This window comes from Sminthopsis crassicaudata, chromosome 3 (assembly GCF_048593235.1).
Source record: "Sminthopsis crassicaudata isolate SCR6 chromosome 3, ASM4859323v1, whole genome shotgun sequence".
Lineage (NCBI taxonomy): Eukaryota > Metazoa > Chordata > Mammalia > Dasyuromorphia > Dasyuridae > Sminthopsis > Sminthopsis crassicaudata.
In genome coordinates this window covers 88235647-88251207 of record NC_133619.1, presented here as the reverse complement: position 1 = coordinate 88251207, position 15561 = coordinate 88235647, and the positions used below count along the sequence as shown (strand labels likewise).

Genomic DNA, 15561 nt, shown 5'->3' with positions numbered 1-15561 from the left:
TAGTAGCTCTATACCATCAAGGGTCTTACCTTTGGGTCTTAGTTTCGATGTAATAAGGACTATGTTTGCCTGATCTTTGTGGAACCTAGACCACCTGGCCTGGGGAAATTTCTAAAAGATCCCTACCCACCTGACTCTCTCTTGGGAAAGCAATCTGGTTCCCTGGGGAATCTCTCACTCCCAATTAATCTGATAATCTATTTTGGTCAGGGAAATAATCATCACCCTTTAATGAATTGAAAATTAGCCCTTAATCACTCCCTAGCCCCTGGCCATAGACACCTAACATAATCAAAGACTGTAACCCCAAACCTTTGCTAATTCCTTTCAGGATTTGGCCCACTGAGGAAATTGTTTCTCAATGTAATATACCCATTTTTTGTCAAAAACCTTGCCTGCAGATTGGGACTGCAAAGCAAAGGGACTCCATTGTTGTTAAGGTATCTCTCACCCCTCATTTCTCACACCTCAATAGTTTTTTTTTTGTTGTTTTTTTTTTTAGTTTTTTTGTTTGTTTGTTTTATTATTTATTCATCAGTCTATTTAGCTTTTTTGAAGTTATTTGACTTCAGCAAATTCTTTTCTTTTTTTTTTTTAATTTTTTTTAATTTTTTTATTCATTTTTCCAAATTATCCCCTCCCTCCCTCTACTCCCTTCCCCCATGGCAGGTAATCCCATACATTTTACATGTGTTACAGTATAACCTAGATACAATATATGTGTGTAAATACCATTTTCTTGTTGCACATTAATTATTAGCTTCCGAAGGTATAAGTAACCTGGGTAGATAGACAGTAGTGCTAACAATTTATATTCGTTTCCCAGTCACACCTCAATAGTTTTGCTGGGGAAGCTGAGATTTATTAGTAAATTCAAACTTTACTGATAAATTGATGGTGCTTAGAACTTTGTACTTCAGTTTACCTTGTTTTGAGCATAACAATCTAATTATTTTGTTAATAATATTGTTCTGCCTCAGTTTCCCTGAATTGTTCTGCCTCAGTCTCCCTGGTGGCAACCCCCCTTCCTGGCCATTAGGACTGAGATAATTAGGACTGGGAGCCCTGGCCACTAGCATTCCAAAGAATCATAAAACCCCAGATGGCTTATCTCAAATACCTGGATGGGATCCTCTGAACCATATAGTGTCTCCTAGCCTCCCTACTTATCAGAATTTATGATCCTTCTTCACTCCTGACGTGCCAGAACTTAATTTATGGTTCTTTCCTGGAACTTCCTGCTCACCAGTGTTCTACTCCCACTGCCCCTCTTCTCTCCCCCCCTCACCATTTGCCCTGATCACTGGAGCCTTATAAGAGTCTCTGGAATCCCTCCCTTGTTGATTGGATACTTTGAGACAATAGTCCCATCCTCTTGGCTGGCTAAGATGGCTTAGCCAGTCCAAACTCCTTCTTTAATAAAATATTAAAAACCTCTAATTTCTATCTTGCTTCAATTGATCCAGCATTACACTAAAAACCTATTACTAAATGATAAAAATAAATCTAAAATACCTTGAATAAGAATGGCCTGAAAACCAAGGCACAACTAAAGAAAAATAGATGTTTGAATTTTATAAGAACCAGAAAAGAGATGATTTTTACAACCCACTTTTAGTCAGACCAATATAGACATAACATCCCAAAATAAACTATTTTTTTTAAGTGTACATATATTTAAAGAAAAACTATTCAGAAGGAAGGTAACAGAGTAATGAAGTTTATCTTGATTTTCCTCTGTGTGGAGTCTTGATTAGTGCTAACCAACTCCCTCTCTACTCTTCTCAATAAGAAAGCTGATTGAATCCCTTTCTATTTGCATCATAACCATCAAGATGCATGTGAAATGGTAGACAAATTGCTATCTATGAAAATTACAGGCTAAAATGGTCCAAAAAGTTAAATATTGATGACTTACTTGAAAAACTGAACAGGATGTGAGCATGATTCTCCCACCCCAGATGTCCACTGTTATTCTGAAAACTGCTGGGATTTCTAAGTCATCAACAAAAACTATAAGGATGGCTTAGGATGATACTGATACAGAGAGCAGCAGCAGATCAGTTAAAGTCTGGCAAATTTGCCTTCTCTAATTCTGTTTTGAAAGGAGTACTCTGAAATAGGGTTAGCAACCATGATTTTCTCACATTATGACTCACACTTCAGGGCAGGCCTCCTCCCCCAGTGGCCCATATAGAATCTCTGGTTCTGAGTCCTCTATTGCTGAACATGTACAAGCTGTTCTCTCACATCCAGAATGTGCTTCCCTCCTCACTTCTGGTGAAATCCTTTCCCTTCAGAGCAAAGATCAGGTACTACATCAAATATTTCTAAATCTTTCTCTCCCTTGCTCCATCATATTCTACTCTGAATTACATTCATAGGTATACATGTCATACTCCATAGATTTGAGAGCAAGAAAATGTGTCATTTTTCATCTTTGTATTCATGAAATCTAAATACCTTGCAAGCAGTAAGTTTCTGTTGAACCAAGTTGAAAAATGCTTAGTAACTGGTAATAGCTCAGGGTGACTGTGATTGTCTATAGTTTTTCAATCTAGATACAAATCAGACCTGTAGATTTGGGCTGATGGTAAATACATTGAGTATGCAGGAGAGATAAAAGCTGATTTCTACTTTTGAGACTATTTTAGCAAGATTATTTGTACTCTAACTCATATTTTTTGAAATGTTCAATTAAAATATACTCATATATAAAATATATTATCTGAACTTGTTATAATAATTTTATAAAATTATATATTTAATCAACATTTTATATTGGAATTACAAAACTGCACTCTTAAAGTACATTTCATACATAAATATAACAAAACAGCATTAAAAAAAAATACCACCAAGCAGCAATAATAAATCATTAATGGCAAGAATAAACAGATAAAATGATTTAAGAAGAAAAACAGAACAGTCATTCTGTAACCTATAAAAAGCTTAAAAAATAAAATATATCTCGTACCCTACAGCTCAGTAATTTATCAAAAATAATATCAAAAACAGAATTAAGCCCCTGTATATCACCTGCTAGAATCTTTGATTAAATCAGTCCGGGTCTGGTTTTAATTACACTGAAGATGGAAGGGGATAAGCATTTGCATAGCACCTACTATATGTGAGGCATGGATGGCAATGTGCTAGGCACTTTTTATAAATATGTTCTCTTTTGATCCTTATAACAATACCAGGAGACAGGTGCTATTAATATCCCCATTTTACCACTGAGCAAACAGTGGTTAAGTGTAACCCAGAAAACAGGGGTTAAATGGATTGCCTAGGGTTACACAGCTAGCAAGTGCTGAATCTGGATTTGAATTCAGGTATCCCTGATTTGAGGTCCAAAGTTCTCCATTGAGTCACTAGCTGCCTCTTATTAATTGTAGATAACCTACAGTTACAGTATAGATACTTTAATATATAAACTTCTCATTTTTAAAATAATTTTTCAATTTAATTTAACTGAAATTACTTAAGTTGATCACCAGTGCCATAACATGTTTCTAAATCATTAATAACTGTCAATGAGAACTTCCTAAATCTATATTACTACCTTTAGGTGACATATGTCTTTCTTATACTGTCATCTCAAGCCTTCCCAACTGCTAAAAAAAAGTAGGTCTCTTCTGGGAAACCAATTGCTAGTGTGCTTGTGCTCAAGGAAAGGTGAATTCACAAAGCCTCCTCCCATTCCTCCTGGAAGGGTTGTAATATATATATTTTTATGTGACTGAAACTCATTTATGGTTTTTGCCTAAAATCAAAATGATGTGCATTTTCTGAATGGTTTTTCAAATGAATGAAATGCTCATCAGTCTCTGTCCCCACAGTATCTATTAATCAGTATTTACAACAGCATCCGTTATTTTAAAAACAAATATTATAAGCTTTCATTTCCTTAAAGAAAAGGAAAAAAATGCAATAAGAGTAGAAAGGAAAAAAAGGTTAACAAAGTGAGTCTTTAAGGAAGTATTTCTAAATTGTCTAGAGAGAAAAATAGATAATTAAACCCGAAGTTTAGCTCTTACCTATGTAGTTGAATATATTCTCTGGGTCTGTTAAGCAGGTGAAGGAATCTGTCAACAATCTTGTTTTTCCCTACACCCTATAATTAAACAGAAAAATGTAATAAAGTATTTTTATATTTATAAGGACTGTCAAAAAGCAAATCTCTTTCTTAGACTTACTCTTATTTCCTTACTACATGCAAATGTAGAAAAGGTACTTTTTTTTGTAGAAAGCACAAAGTAGCAGATTAAAAAATGGAATCCAACCCCTTGCTATTTTCTACTTTCAAGTTCCAACCTTCAAGGTAGAACACAGCTATTGAAGGGTGGGATTTTAACAAGCAGGCATACATGACTACAGCAGAAGATGGGGTCTAAGGATAGACTCAGAAACTGGGTTCTATGTGATAACTGATTACCTTTCTTGAACAAAACTGCTTATATGAAATCTCCCTTAAACCAAAGTGAATTTTCTGCATTTAGGGTCTCAATTCAAAAAGACCCCTCAAATCTTGGGAAGTACTACTGAATGACTCTTCCTTTAAGAACAGAGTTTTGGGAGGATGAATGGATGTCCATCAGTTGGAGAATGGTTGGGTAAATTGTGGTATATGAAGGTTATGGAATATTATTGCTCGGTAAAAATGACCAGCAGGAGGAATATAGAGAGGCCTGGAGAGACTTAAGTCAACTGATGCTGAGTGAAATGAGCAGAACCAGAAGATCACTGTACACTTCAACAACAATGCTGTATGAGGATGTATTCTGATGGAAGTGGAAATCTTCAACATAAAGAAGATCCAACTCACTTCCAGTTGATTGATGGACAGAGGTAGCTGCACCCAGAGAAGAAACACTGGGAGGGGAATGAAAATTGTTAGCACTAATATCTGTCTGCCCAGGTTGCATGTACCTTCGGATTCTAATGTTTATTGTGCAACAAGAAAGTGATATTCGCACACATGTATTGTACCTAGACTATATTGTAACACATGTAAAATGTATGGGATTGCCTGTCGTCGGGGGGAGGGAATAGAGGGAGGGGGGGTAAATTGGAAAAATGAATACAAGGGATAATATTATAAAAAATATATATATATATATAATAAAAAAAAAAAAAAAAAAAAAAAAAGAACAGAGTTTTGGAAGCAGGAAACATGCTGTGACCACTTCACTAAAAACTACTTGGAAACTTCAGTGATTTGGTAATTCATTAATTCCTAAAAAGATATAGGTAATAAATAATTTTTCCTAATTATGGATTAAAATTATATTTTGATAAAAAGAAAAAAAAAAGGATTTGAAGAAGGAGAAAGGCAGAAGGTTTACTTTGAAGGAAGAATTTGGGGCAAAGAAAAGGTTTCTCCCCAGGAAAAAATGAACATTTCTTCTTTTTTTCCCTTACAACTTGCATGAAATAAATAGAAAGTAATGCTATGATCAGGAACAGCATGAAACACATAATTTGTATGAAGGCCTTAGTGTGGCTATAGTTATAGCAGGTGGATGTACTCCTCCTCTACTGCTGTGGTTCTCTGATACTTACTAGGAATACTAGACAAGCATCTGAGGTGTAATTTAGGAGTGATCCTTTGGTTCTATTTTGCCCAAAGGCAGTAGTTGTGCTTGATTTCCTGGAAGGACCATGTTCCAGGCCATCAAACCCATTCAGAAGGTTATTTCATGGTACAAAGGACAAAAGAATTTTGAACATCAATTGCTGAAATAAGATACATGCTGTAGATTTTATTTTCCAATTCAATATTTTCTCATGTGATCAATAAAGCCTGTAAGATAATTAGCTGCCCAGTATTTGTACTGCCCAGTTCATGTAAATCTCAGTCAATGCTGCAGATTCTCTGAAAGGATGGTGTTATCTTTGAGGAAAGGATGTGGCTTAGCTTAAAATAACCTCAGAGTCAACAGTTGTTCTTTTTGATTCCCTCATTTTCTACACGTTGCCATGGGTAATAGGGAAATCTTTACCAAGCACATCTAAATTTACAACTTTAGCACTGTTTAGAAAACTTCTTCCAGGGCTTTCTGCCAGTTTCTAGTTTGCAAACAGACAACAAAATAGTCTATATCTATCTAATGACAGTTTCATTTTTAAGAGCATTCATTATAATTTGAAACAAACTACCATCAGCTTATTTTACAGAATCTATGCTATTTAAGGACAAGAATGATTTCATTTTTGGCTAGCACAGAAGACTGCCTCAACCAATGATGGTCTCAGAACCTTCTCTGAAATTCAGTCTTAGCAATTGTTCAGAAGAACATACCTTCAGGTTGCATGGGAACCACAACGCATCTGATTATAGCCCAAACCAGAGTACAATGTAACTGGGTAATATTTCACAAAATAAATAAAAATACAACAAAACACAGATCATATTACATTTTAGAACCAAGTAAGTCAATATGCTGCCTGCAGAGATCTTTATGCATGGATTAGTGATCCCTACTTCTGTTTGGACTAGACACCACCAGCCTAAAGAAGTGAAAGCGTGCTGGCTGAGGGTCATATAGTTTGACATGGGCCCGGTATACAAGATCTTTCTGGTTTCCAGGCCCAGTATCTATTCACTATACCATAAAGTGTCACAGACAATAGGCAAGCACTTAATGAATCTACTGTTCGTTGTTAAACATTGACCCAATCTGAATTTCTTCCTTGGTAGATTTTTGGTTAAATAATCATCTAATATTCCACAAAGAAACTGAGTATTATTGAACATGTGTAATAGTTCATTGTACTTAAAAAAGAATCATGTAAAGAAATTTTGCATTTCTAAGTTTTCAGATGGCTGTCATTTTATATATAAATGATATTCTCATAATAGGAACTTGATGTTAGAAACCCTAAACCATTCCCCCCACCTTTGCTGTTTTTGGTTTGTTCTTCTTTCAATTTATTAAGTATATAATTTTGGGAAGAAGGTACAAGGAAAGAAAGACTCAGAATCAAAAGAGAAGAACTCAGACAGGGCATTTGTCAAGATTTTTGAAGGGATATCTGTGTTAGTTACAAAGTTAGCATGTACAAATCAAATGAAGACATCCAAATGAGTTGGATTCCGTTTGAAATGGAATCAAATGCAAAGTCTTTTACACGGCAGGCCTCTATTCCCCAATCCTAACCTAAGTCCTATGGAAAGAACAATTGGCTGGGGTCTGGATATTATAAAAACTTCTCTATAGTTTTTAAATAAGACACACACACATATTATATAATAGATACAAATATAGAGGGACATTTCTGATTATCTCATTCCTACTTCTACATATAAAAACAAAGAGTAAAATCAATGGTATCTCTATTACCTCACCTCATTTTCCCTCTCATAGTGTGTGTTGAAAGCAGTTTCCTGCTCCTACAGTACAGCATGCAAAAACTGAATGGAAAGCCAGGCAGCAAGTCAAGTGAGAATTAGGACAGGTAACAAGATGATCTACTGAGTAACCCAGACTGGAGAAGATATGTTTAGAAAAATGTAAAACCTTAATAACAAAGAAGTATTTCTCTATTCAGTCCCAGGGATAATGACGCCAAGTCTATGCCCTTACCTCAGGATTTTTATATCCTGAGCTCTTTTACATACCTGTTCTGCTAAGGTCCAATGTCTTCAGTCAATCCAACTCATACAATTCATCAACCCTACCTATCGCTACCTCTCTATACTCAGCCTCCATGTAAAACCCACTTTCTGTTACTTCATATTAAAAGAGTAGCTGGATTTTTAAAGATTTTTAAAGGACATTTAAATAATTTAGATGACTAGATTTTTAAAGGAGAGATTTGGACCATATGGGAATGGATGCCATTGATTTAAGGTCTAGGTTTACAACTGCCAAAATTTTTGCTTTAGGAACACTAGGACAATGTCTCTGTATTGTCAGTCAAAATAGAGGATCATGGGTTTTGGAACTGAAAGACTTTCCTGGTGCCCTCAGTTTAGAATGAGGCCTAAAGATAAAAAAAAGTCTTATTAAGGTTTACACAATATTAAATACCAAGGAAAGATTGACTCCAAATTCAGAGGTTTTCTCCATATCATGCTGCATATCAGTTGCTTATTATTATAATTTAAAGGTACCTATGATGGGCAATATGTCATAAGTAATCATGACAGCCTGGCTTCAAATTCTGCAACTGACACCTACTAAAAAGATGACCATAGATAAGTCCAGCTTTAATTTCCTTACCCGAAGAGAAAATAATCCATGAAATATCTATCTCACCAGGCTGTTATGAGGATTCAATGAAATAATATATGAAAAGTGATTTAAAAACCTAAAACTATTTTCTCTATACACACATGCACACACACACCCCTCCAGAAACCCTTCTCCTTTCAAAGAAGTGTGTTTTATATACATTCAGATGTATCTCAAACAAGTTTCTTGGATAGCAGTTGTCTCTATGTTGGGGTTCAACACACAAAGGTTCTGTGGCTCTTTAAGGGCTCCCTAGAACAAATCACTTAACTTTTTTCAGTTCTAAATTTTAAAGAATGAGCAAATCTATATTAGAATCATCATACAGAGAACCAGAGAAAAACATGGTCACTTAAACTCACCTGGTTACCAACCAATAGCAGATGTTCTCCCAGAAGAAAGTCTTTGAGCATATCTTCCATAAGTATCATGTGCTAAAGAAAGAAAATAAATCAACTTCAAGTTAATAATGGGCCAATGACCTTTTAATTGGTATGAAAGTTACTTTATAACTGAAAAGAAATTCTTATAACAAGTTCCGAAAATCTATTTAAAAGATAAATGGAACTTTCAGATAAACTATATACATAAATAAATCACATATTACCATCATTAGTAAAGGCACATAATCAATGAGAATATCAATTTTGTACATTTCAAAAATTCTACTCATGTAATACTAAGTAGGCAAGACAAGTATTCCGAGTTTATACTTTAATTCAAATGTTCAATCCTTAAATTAGGCAGTTAGACTATTAAAATATCATATATTCTAAAAGTATAATATCCCCATTTAGAGTTCACCAAATCGCTTGTGAAAATTACCTTTGATAAAAATACCTACACTAAATTAAGATACCAAATGTGTCCTAAAACACAATTACTTTTTCAAATATTGACACAGTGATTAATATAAAATTCAACCCTTTTTTATGAGTAAATTCTTTCTCAAGAGAAATCCTACTTCTCATCATCATGAACTGAAAACAGGTCCTTGGTAAATAGGTCAGCCAAGGTCAAGGTCATTAGATACTCTATCACAGCATGAGATTTCCTCTTCCCTGTCTCCTTTTTTTTTCCTTAAGTATCAATAATTTCTTCACTAACATTGAGCACAGTGTTCCATTTAGATACTTCAGTTATCTAGTTTTCTTTATATATTACTCTCCTCCCCCCACACTACCAATTAGCCAAATTGAACTTTTTATTATCACATATATGACAATCATAACCCATCTTCATGTCTTTAAACTGTCATCCATTCCTGGATTCTTCCCCTATTTCTATTTCTCATAATCCCTACTCTGCTTAGTATCTTAGCTCAAGTGCAAGTACTATAGTTTTATATGAAGCCTTTGCCCCCAAATTGCCATATAACTACTCCCTCTGTACCCTTTTGAATATATATTGATTCTCTTAGCTTGACTCAAAATTCCTTAAGATCAGAGACTATTTCATGTCTTCCTTTTTATCCTCATATTAGACCCTTAATAAATGCATCTTTATTGATGAATTCAAGAAAGAAGTGGTAGGTATCATTTATGTGAGGAATAGTCTTCACACAAATTATAAGTCCTTCACAAATTTTGGTTTTATGAATTACATAGTCAGAATTTTGGTATTGAGCTTCACTGAATTTAGCAAGATTAGAAAACTCAGAGAACACATAGTATATTGCTAAAACCATATCTTTTCAGCTTAGGAGAACCTGGCTGAGCTCATGTTGTACTCTACTGGCAAACCCATTGAGAATTAAGGATCACCTAATTCTATAAGGAGTCACTGAAATACAGCTTTAGTAGAAGATATATTTGTAAAGATACAAAAGATGATGCGATTAATTTTTTAAGTCTCCCCAAAGAAGTTTAATTTTTTAAAAGAACATGCTTGCCTAACTGGTAATTAGTATTTCAAAATCTTATTTACCCATACCAGAGGAACATTTTTCTTAAATATTAATTGGCTTTTTGGCTGATTAGCTAATTATATCAAAATTTTTTTGGAAACAGCTTAAAAAATGGAGAATAAGTCAATTCCTGAGCCAACTTAACTTTAAAAGCCAAACACTTAACTGTCATATCTTTAAATACTTATTAGTATTTTAAATACAATTTGGTGTCTCTGATAAATATGTAACAGATTAATTTCTCTTGTAGAATTTTTTCCCTAATGTATAAACTCCCCTTAAGCCCCTGCCATTCCATTCTCTTTTCAGCAGACATTTTCATCTCCTACTTGCTCAAAAATAAGATGTTTTATTCATACCTTTTGTTTCTACATCAGTCATTTCTAGATATACACCATGCTCACCATGTCCCCAAATTGAGGACTTCTTTGTCAAAAGGAAAAACAATTATGTATATAGCTTATAATTGTTGCTTTTAACAAAATATGTGAAATTTTGCTGAGAAATTCATTTTCCAGACACTGCAGAAAAATTGAAGGCACCTACAAAGAAATGACTCCTCAATAACATTCCATCTGGGTTTAAATTTCTTTTAGCAAACAAGTGAAGCATGGACTGTAGAGGTAGGAAGATCTGAGTTCAAATTCTGATTTCAATCATACCTACAAATTGTGTGCCATCACTCATTCCCGGGAAATTCTTTAATATTTTAATGATTCAGTTTTTTTCATCGGTAAATGAAGGGTTGTAATCTAAATCCAGCTTTGAATCTATAATATGCAAGGGAATAGGCTAGGTACTGAAGACAGAAAGCCAGGCAAAAGATTATGATGGTCTTTAGGCTATATACAAAGGCAAGTAGAAACAGCACTTCTTTGGTTTTTTTAGTCATTTTGTATTGAAGTATTGATGAGAAGCTGACGCAAAAACCTAACATGAAGATAATTGAGTCCAATATCAATTTCTTTTCTAGAACAGATGAAGAGAAGAAAAATTCTACAATAGGTCAGTGGACCTTCAAAATTAAATCAACATATACTTTAATATTCAGTGACTTCAATGAAAAGATAAGTTGGGAGACAGAAGTTAAAAATATGTTGTAAAACATGATTCTGGTATAGCAAATAAGACAAATCAAAGACTATACACTCTGCAAAGCCCCCCCCCCCCACTTGTATATTTCATTAATATTTTCTTTGAGAAGATAGTCAGGAGGGGCTAGAAATGACAAGTACCCCACAAAGTCAGAAAAATGAAACATTTTAACAATTAATAAATGATTGGCTATTAACGTGAGAATTGTTTCTCACTCATTTTATAAATATGTGTCATAGTAGTGATTGTTTAGAAGGATAAAAAATAAGAAAAAGAAAATATAAAAATGGGAAGATATAGAATATAATTGAGGTTAACACCCTTCTGACTCTTTAAATAAATTATTGACACAGAAAAATTGAGACATAGATAAAATAACAGATATCAACATAAATCATTGCCATTTTCTAAATAAATTTAATTCCAGTATCTTGCCTCTGTTAATTATTTTCTATTTACTTTATATATAGCTTACTTTATGTACATTTGTTTGCATGTTGTCTCTCTCATTAGACTGAAAACTCCTTGAGGAGTTTTTAATGTCTTTTTTGCATTTCCCAATGTTTATCACAGTGCCTGACACATAGCAGGTGGTTTAAAGATGATGATTGAATGACTGAAATGAAACTAAATAGAAAAAATCATCCTGACTATATATAAGCAAGTCTGAAATGCTTAATCCAAGGGAGGTGTGTTTGCCTCCAAAATGACATAATGAACATAGTGAAGTTCAGAAAAGAGAAACTAAAACAGAAAAAGAGAAAGGATTCAATACAAGGACAAATCAGAAAAATAAGGAAGATGTTGACAAGATGTCATATTCAACTAGTACTGATTCACTACACCTTAGAGTGCTAGAACTATAGGAGACCTTTTATATTTTGAATGAGATATTTTCAGCATTAAGAAACAGCAGGGAAAAACTTATGAACTTCATTACTCAGAAGATGTAGGAGAGTAGGAAATTATTTTAAATTTTAGCAGATTTTACTAAGGAAAAAACCCCATCAAAGCCTTGGTTGAACTACTCAAAATGAATTACTAAAAGGAGCTAAGAATATTTGGGATAGCTTGGTCTATGGAAAAGAACTGTACTTGGGAGTCAGGAAATCTGGGTTTAAGTCCTGGCTCTGACAATTACCTTAAGATTTAACCTCTCTCTGCTTCTCAATTTCTCCACCCAAAAAATTGAGGAAATAATACTTCCACTAACTACTTGATGTAGTTGTTGTTAAGCGAAGGATTTTGTAAACCTTAAAGTACTGGGGAAATAAATATTTAGTTATTATCATCCTTGATACTAGATTTGATGGATCATTGATCGTATGAAGGAAAGAAGAAAGAGGGAGGGAGGGAAGAAAAGGAATGAAAGAAGGAAGGGAGGGAGGAAGGTAGAAAGGAAGGGAAGGAGGAAGGAAGAGAGGGAGGGAGGAAGGAATGGGGGAAGGAAGGGAAGAAAGAAGGAAGAAAGGGGAAAGAAGGTAAAGGAAGGAAGGAAGGAAAGAAGGAAAATAGGAAGGAAGGAAGGGAGGGAAGGAGGGAGGATGGAAGGAAGAGAAGGGAGAGGAAGGAAAAAAAGAAAGGAAGGAAGGAAGAACCGAGGAAGGAAGGAAGGAAGGAAGGAAGAACCGAGGAAGGAAGGAAGGAAGGAAGGAAGGAAGGAAGGAAGGAAGGAAGGAAGGAAGGAAGGAAGGAAGGAAGGAAGGAAGGAAGGAAGGAAGGAAGGAAGGAAGGAAGGAAGGAAGGAAGGAAGGAAGGAAGGAAGGAAGGAAGGAAGGAAGGAAGGAAGGAAGGAAGGAAGGAAGGAAGGAAGGAAGGAAAGAAAGAAGGAAGCCTGGGAGAGAAGTAAGGTGGGAGGAAAAATTTAAGTGTCTATGATGTATTAGGTTAAGTGCTTTTTATAAAAATTACTTCACTTGGTTCTCTCACAACAATCTTGGAATTTAGATTCTATTACAATTATTTTTATTTTACATTTCAGGAAACTGAAGTTAACTTAAGTGATTTATCTAAAAATCACACAATTAATAAGTAACTACGGAAAATTTAAATTCAGATCTTCCAGTTATGTTCTCTTTTTATGTCTTGATATCCACAGCAACTTCCTAATAATTATACTTAATCACAAATTCCTGAAATACCAATTCTTTTACTTTCTGGCAAAGGTAATACTAATTTAACATTTGAAAAAAGCAAACTTTATTTATAATCATTGTCTTTTTCTATTTGACAAGTGGGATTTTTCCCCTTTGTGTTTTAAGGATAACATGTTATTAACTTTTTGGTTCATTAGCTTCATTGCTTTCACTGTAGAAGCAATCAGATGAAGAACAAAATTTATAGTAGTTAACTGAGTGCAGAGAGGGAAAAGAAAAAGAAAGTACTTTTTTTTTAAAGCATGAAACTGTACTTTATACAAATTTATGTTAAACATAAAATATTGTTTTATCTATTTATGAAATATTATCTAGATATTACCTTATAAAATGACTATAAAAAGTATCCAAATTTAGCACTATTTTCATATACATATATGAGCTTAGGGGTAAAAAAAGTTACTGTGGTGCATGTGCATGAGAATGATAACCTCGGTTTCATTCTATATATTTACCAATTTTCTAGAAAAGAGATGAGCAATGCTATCTTTATTTCATCCATAGCTTTTCCAAACTGATAAAATGATTTCTTTCATTATATATGTACAGTAAACTTTCAATTTCCTATATATTCTGTGATAATCTTATTTCTTATATATCTATGTATATATGTGGAAAAGAGTACTATGCTAAGCAAAGTAATCATTCCTCTACATTTTAGGTATATTTTGGAAAATGTTGGTAATGTAATTTTAATGGTAGCATTTTGTTCTATGTAAACAGAAAATTTGAATTTATGAGTAATATTAAAACATCACAAATTTTTGTTTGCTGACATTAAATATGGTGAATTAAGCATCATGATATTTAAAATAATCTACCCTTGAATATTCAAGATCAAGAATCTTACTTGGAAATTTTCATAAAATAAAACATCAGGCACTTTCATTTTCTCATTGGTATTATGGACTGGTATGCTAATATTCCCAATCTTCAGAGATCCAGATTTTATTTCACCTAAAAATGACATATAAAGCAAAGAATGAATCAGTAATCCTAATAAAAACACCAGATTAGTCAAGTATGATTTTTGATCCAGCTCTGTGACATGTTAAGCATTTGAAACAGTGAATGGAATTTTGGATTTAGAATCAGGAAGACTTGAGTTTGATTCTTCTTTCGGATATTTACTAGTTAAGTGACTGACTATAGACAACTAAAACTCAGTCTCATATTCCTTCTCAATAAAATGGGGCTCATGATAGCACCTATTTCTCAGGGTTGTCAGACTCAAATGAGACCATGTATGTAAAGTGCTTTGCAAACTTTAAGATACCATGTATGCTGGTGGAACTGTGAACAGATCCCACCATTCTGGAGAGCAATTTGGAACTATGCTCAAAATGTTATCAAACTGTGCATACCCTTTGATCCAGCAGTGCTACTACTTATATCCCAAAGAAATCTTAAAGGAGGGAAAGGAACCCACATGTGCAAAAATGTTTATGGCAGCCCTTTTTGTGGTGGCAAGAAACTGGAAACTGAGTGGCTGCCCATCAGTCGGGGAAATGGCTGAATAAGTTATGCTATATGAATATTATGGAATAACAGCAGAATGATTTCAGAGAGGCCTGAAGAGACTTGAACTGATGGTAAGTGAAATGAGCAGAACCAGGAGATCATTGTACACTGTAAAAACTAGATTATGCAATGATTAATTCTGATGGACAAGACTCTCTTCAGTGAGATGATTCAAAGCAGTTCCAAGGATCTTATGATGAAGAGAGCCATCTATGCTCAAGAGAGGGCTGTGGGAACTGAATGTGGTTCACAACATAACATTTTCACTCTTTTTGTTGTTGTTTGCTTGCATTTTATTTTGCTTCTCCCCCCCCCTTTTTTTTTAAAACTAGTTTGATTAGATTTTTCTTGTGTGGCACAATAATTGTATAAATATATATGCATATATTGGATTTAACATATATTTCTACCATGTTTAGCATATATTGGACTACTTGCCATCTAGAGGAAGGCATGGGGAAAGGGGGGAATTGGAAAACAAGGTTTTGCAAGGGCTAATGTTGAAGAATTATTTATGCATATGTTTTGAAAAATAAAAAAGCTTTAATAAAAAAAGGTACCATGTAAATATTGGCTATCATTAATGTTATTATTAATTGTTATTATTTTTGTGGGTTTTGGAGGATTACTTAATCTTCAGAAA

At 34.0% G+C, this 15561-nt stretch overlaps 1 protein-coding gene across 1 annotated transcript in view; it reads right to left on the bottom strand.

Moving 5' to 3' along the window:
* Nucleotides 1-15561, bottom strand: part of VWA8 (von Willebrand factor A domain containing 8) — a 413374-nt gene that overhangs the window by 221071 nt on the left and 176742 nt on the right. The window contains exons 19-21 of the mRNA XM_074299190.1: nt 14248-14354; nt 8603-8674; nt 4041-4117 (exon numbers count right to left, since the gene is read on the bottom strand). Of these exons, the coding sequence (XP_074155291.1) occupies nt 4041-4117; nt 8603-8674; nt 14248-14354 (256 nt within the window). The remainder of the gene's footprint in view (nt 1-4040; nt 4118-8602; nt 8675-14247; nt 14355-15561) is intronic.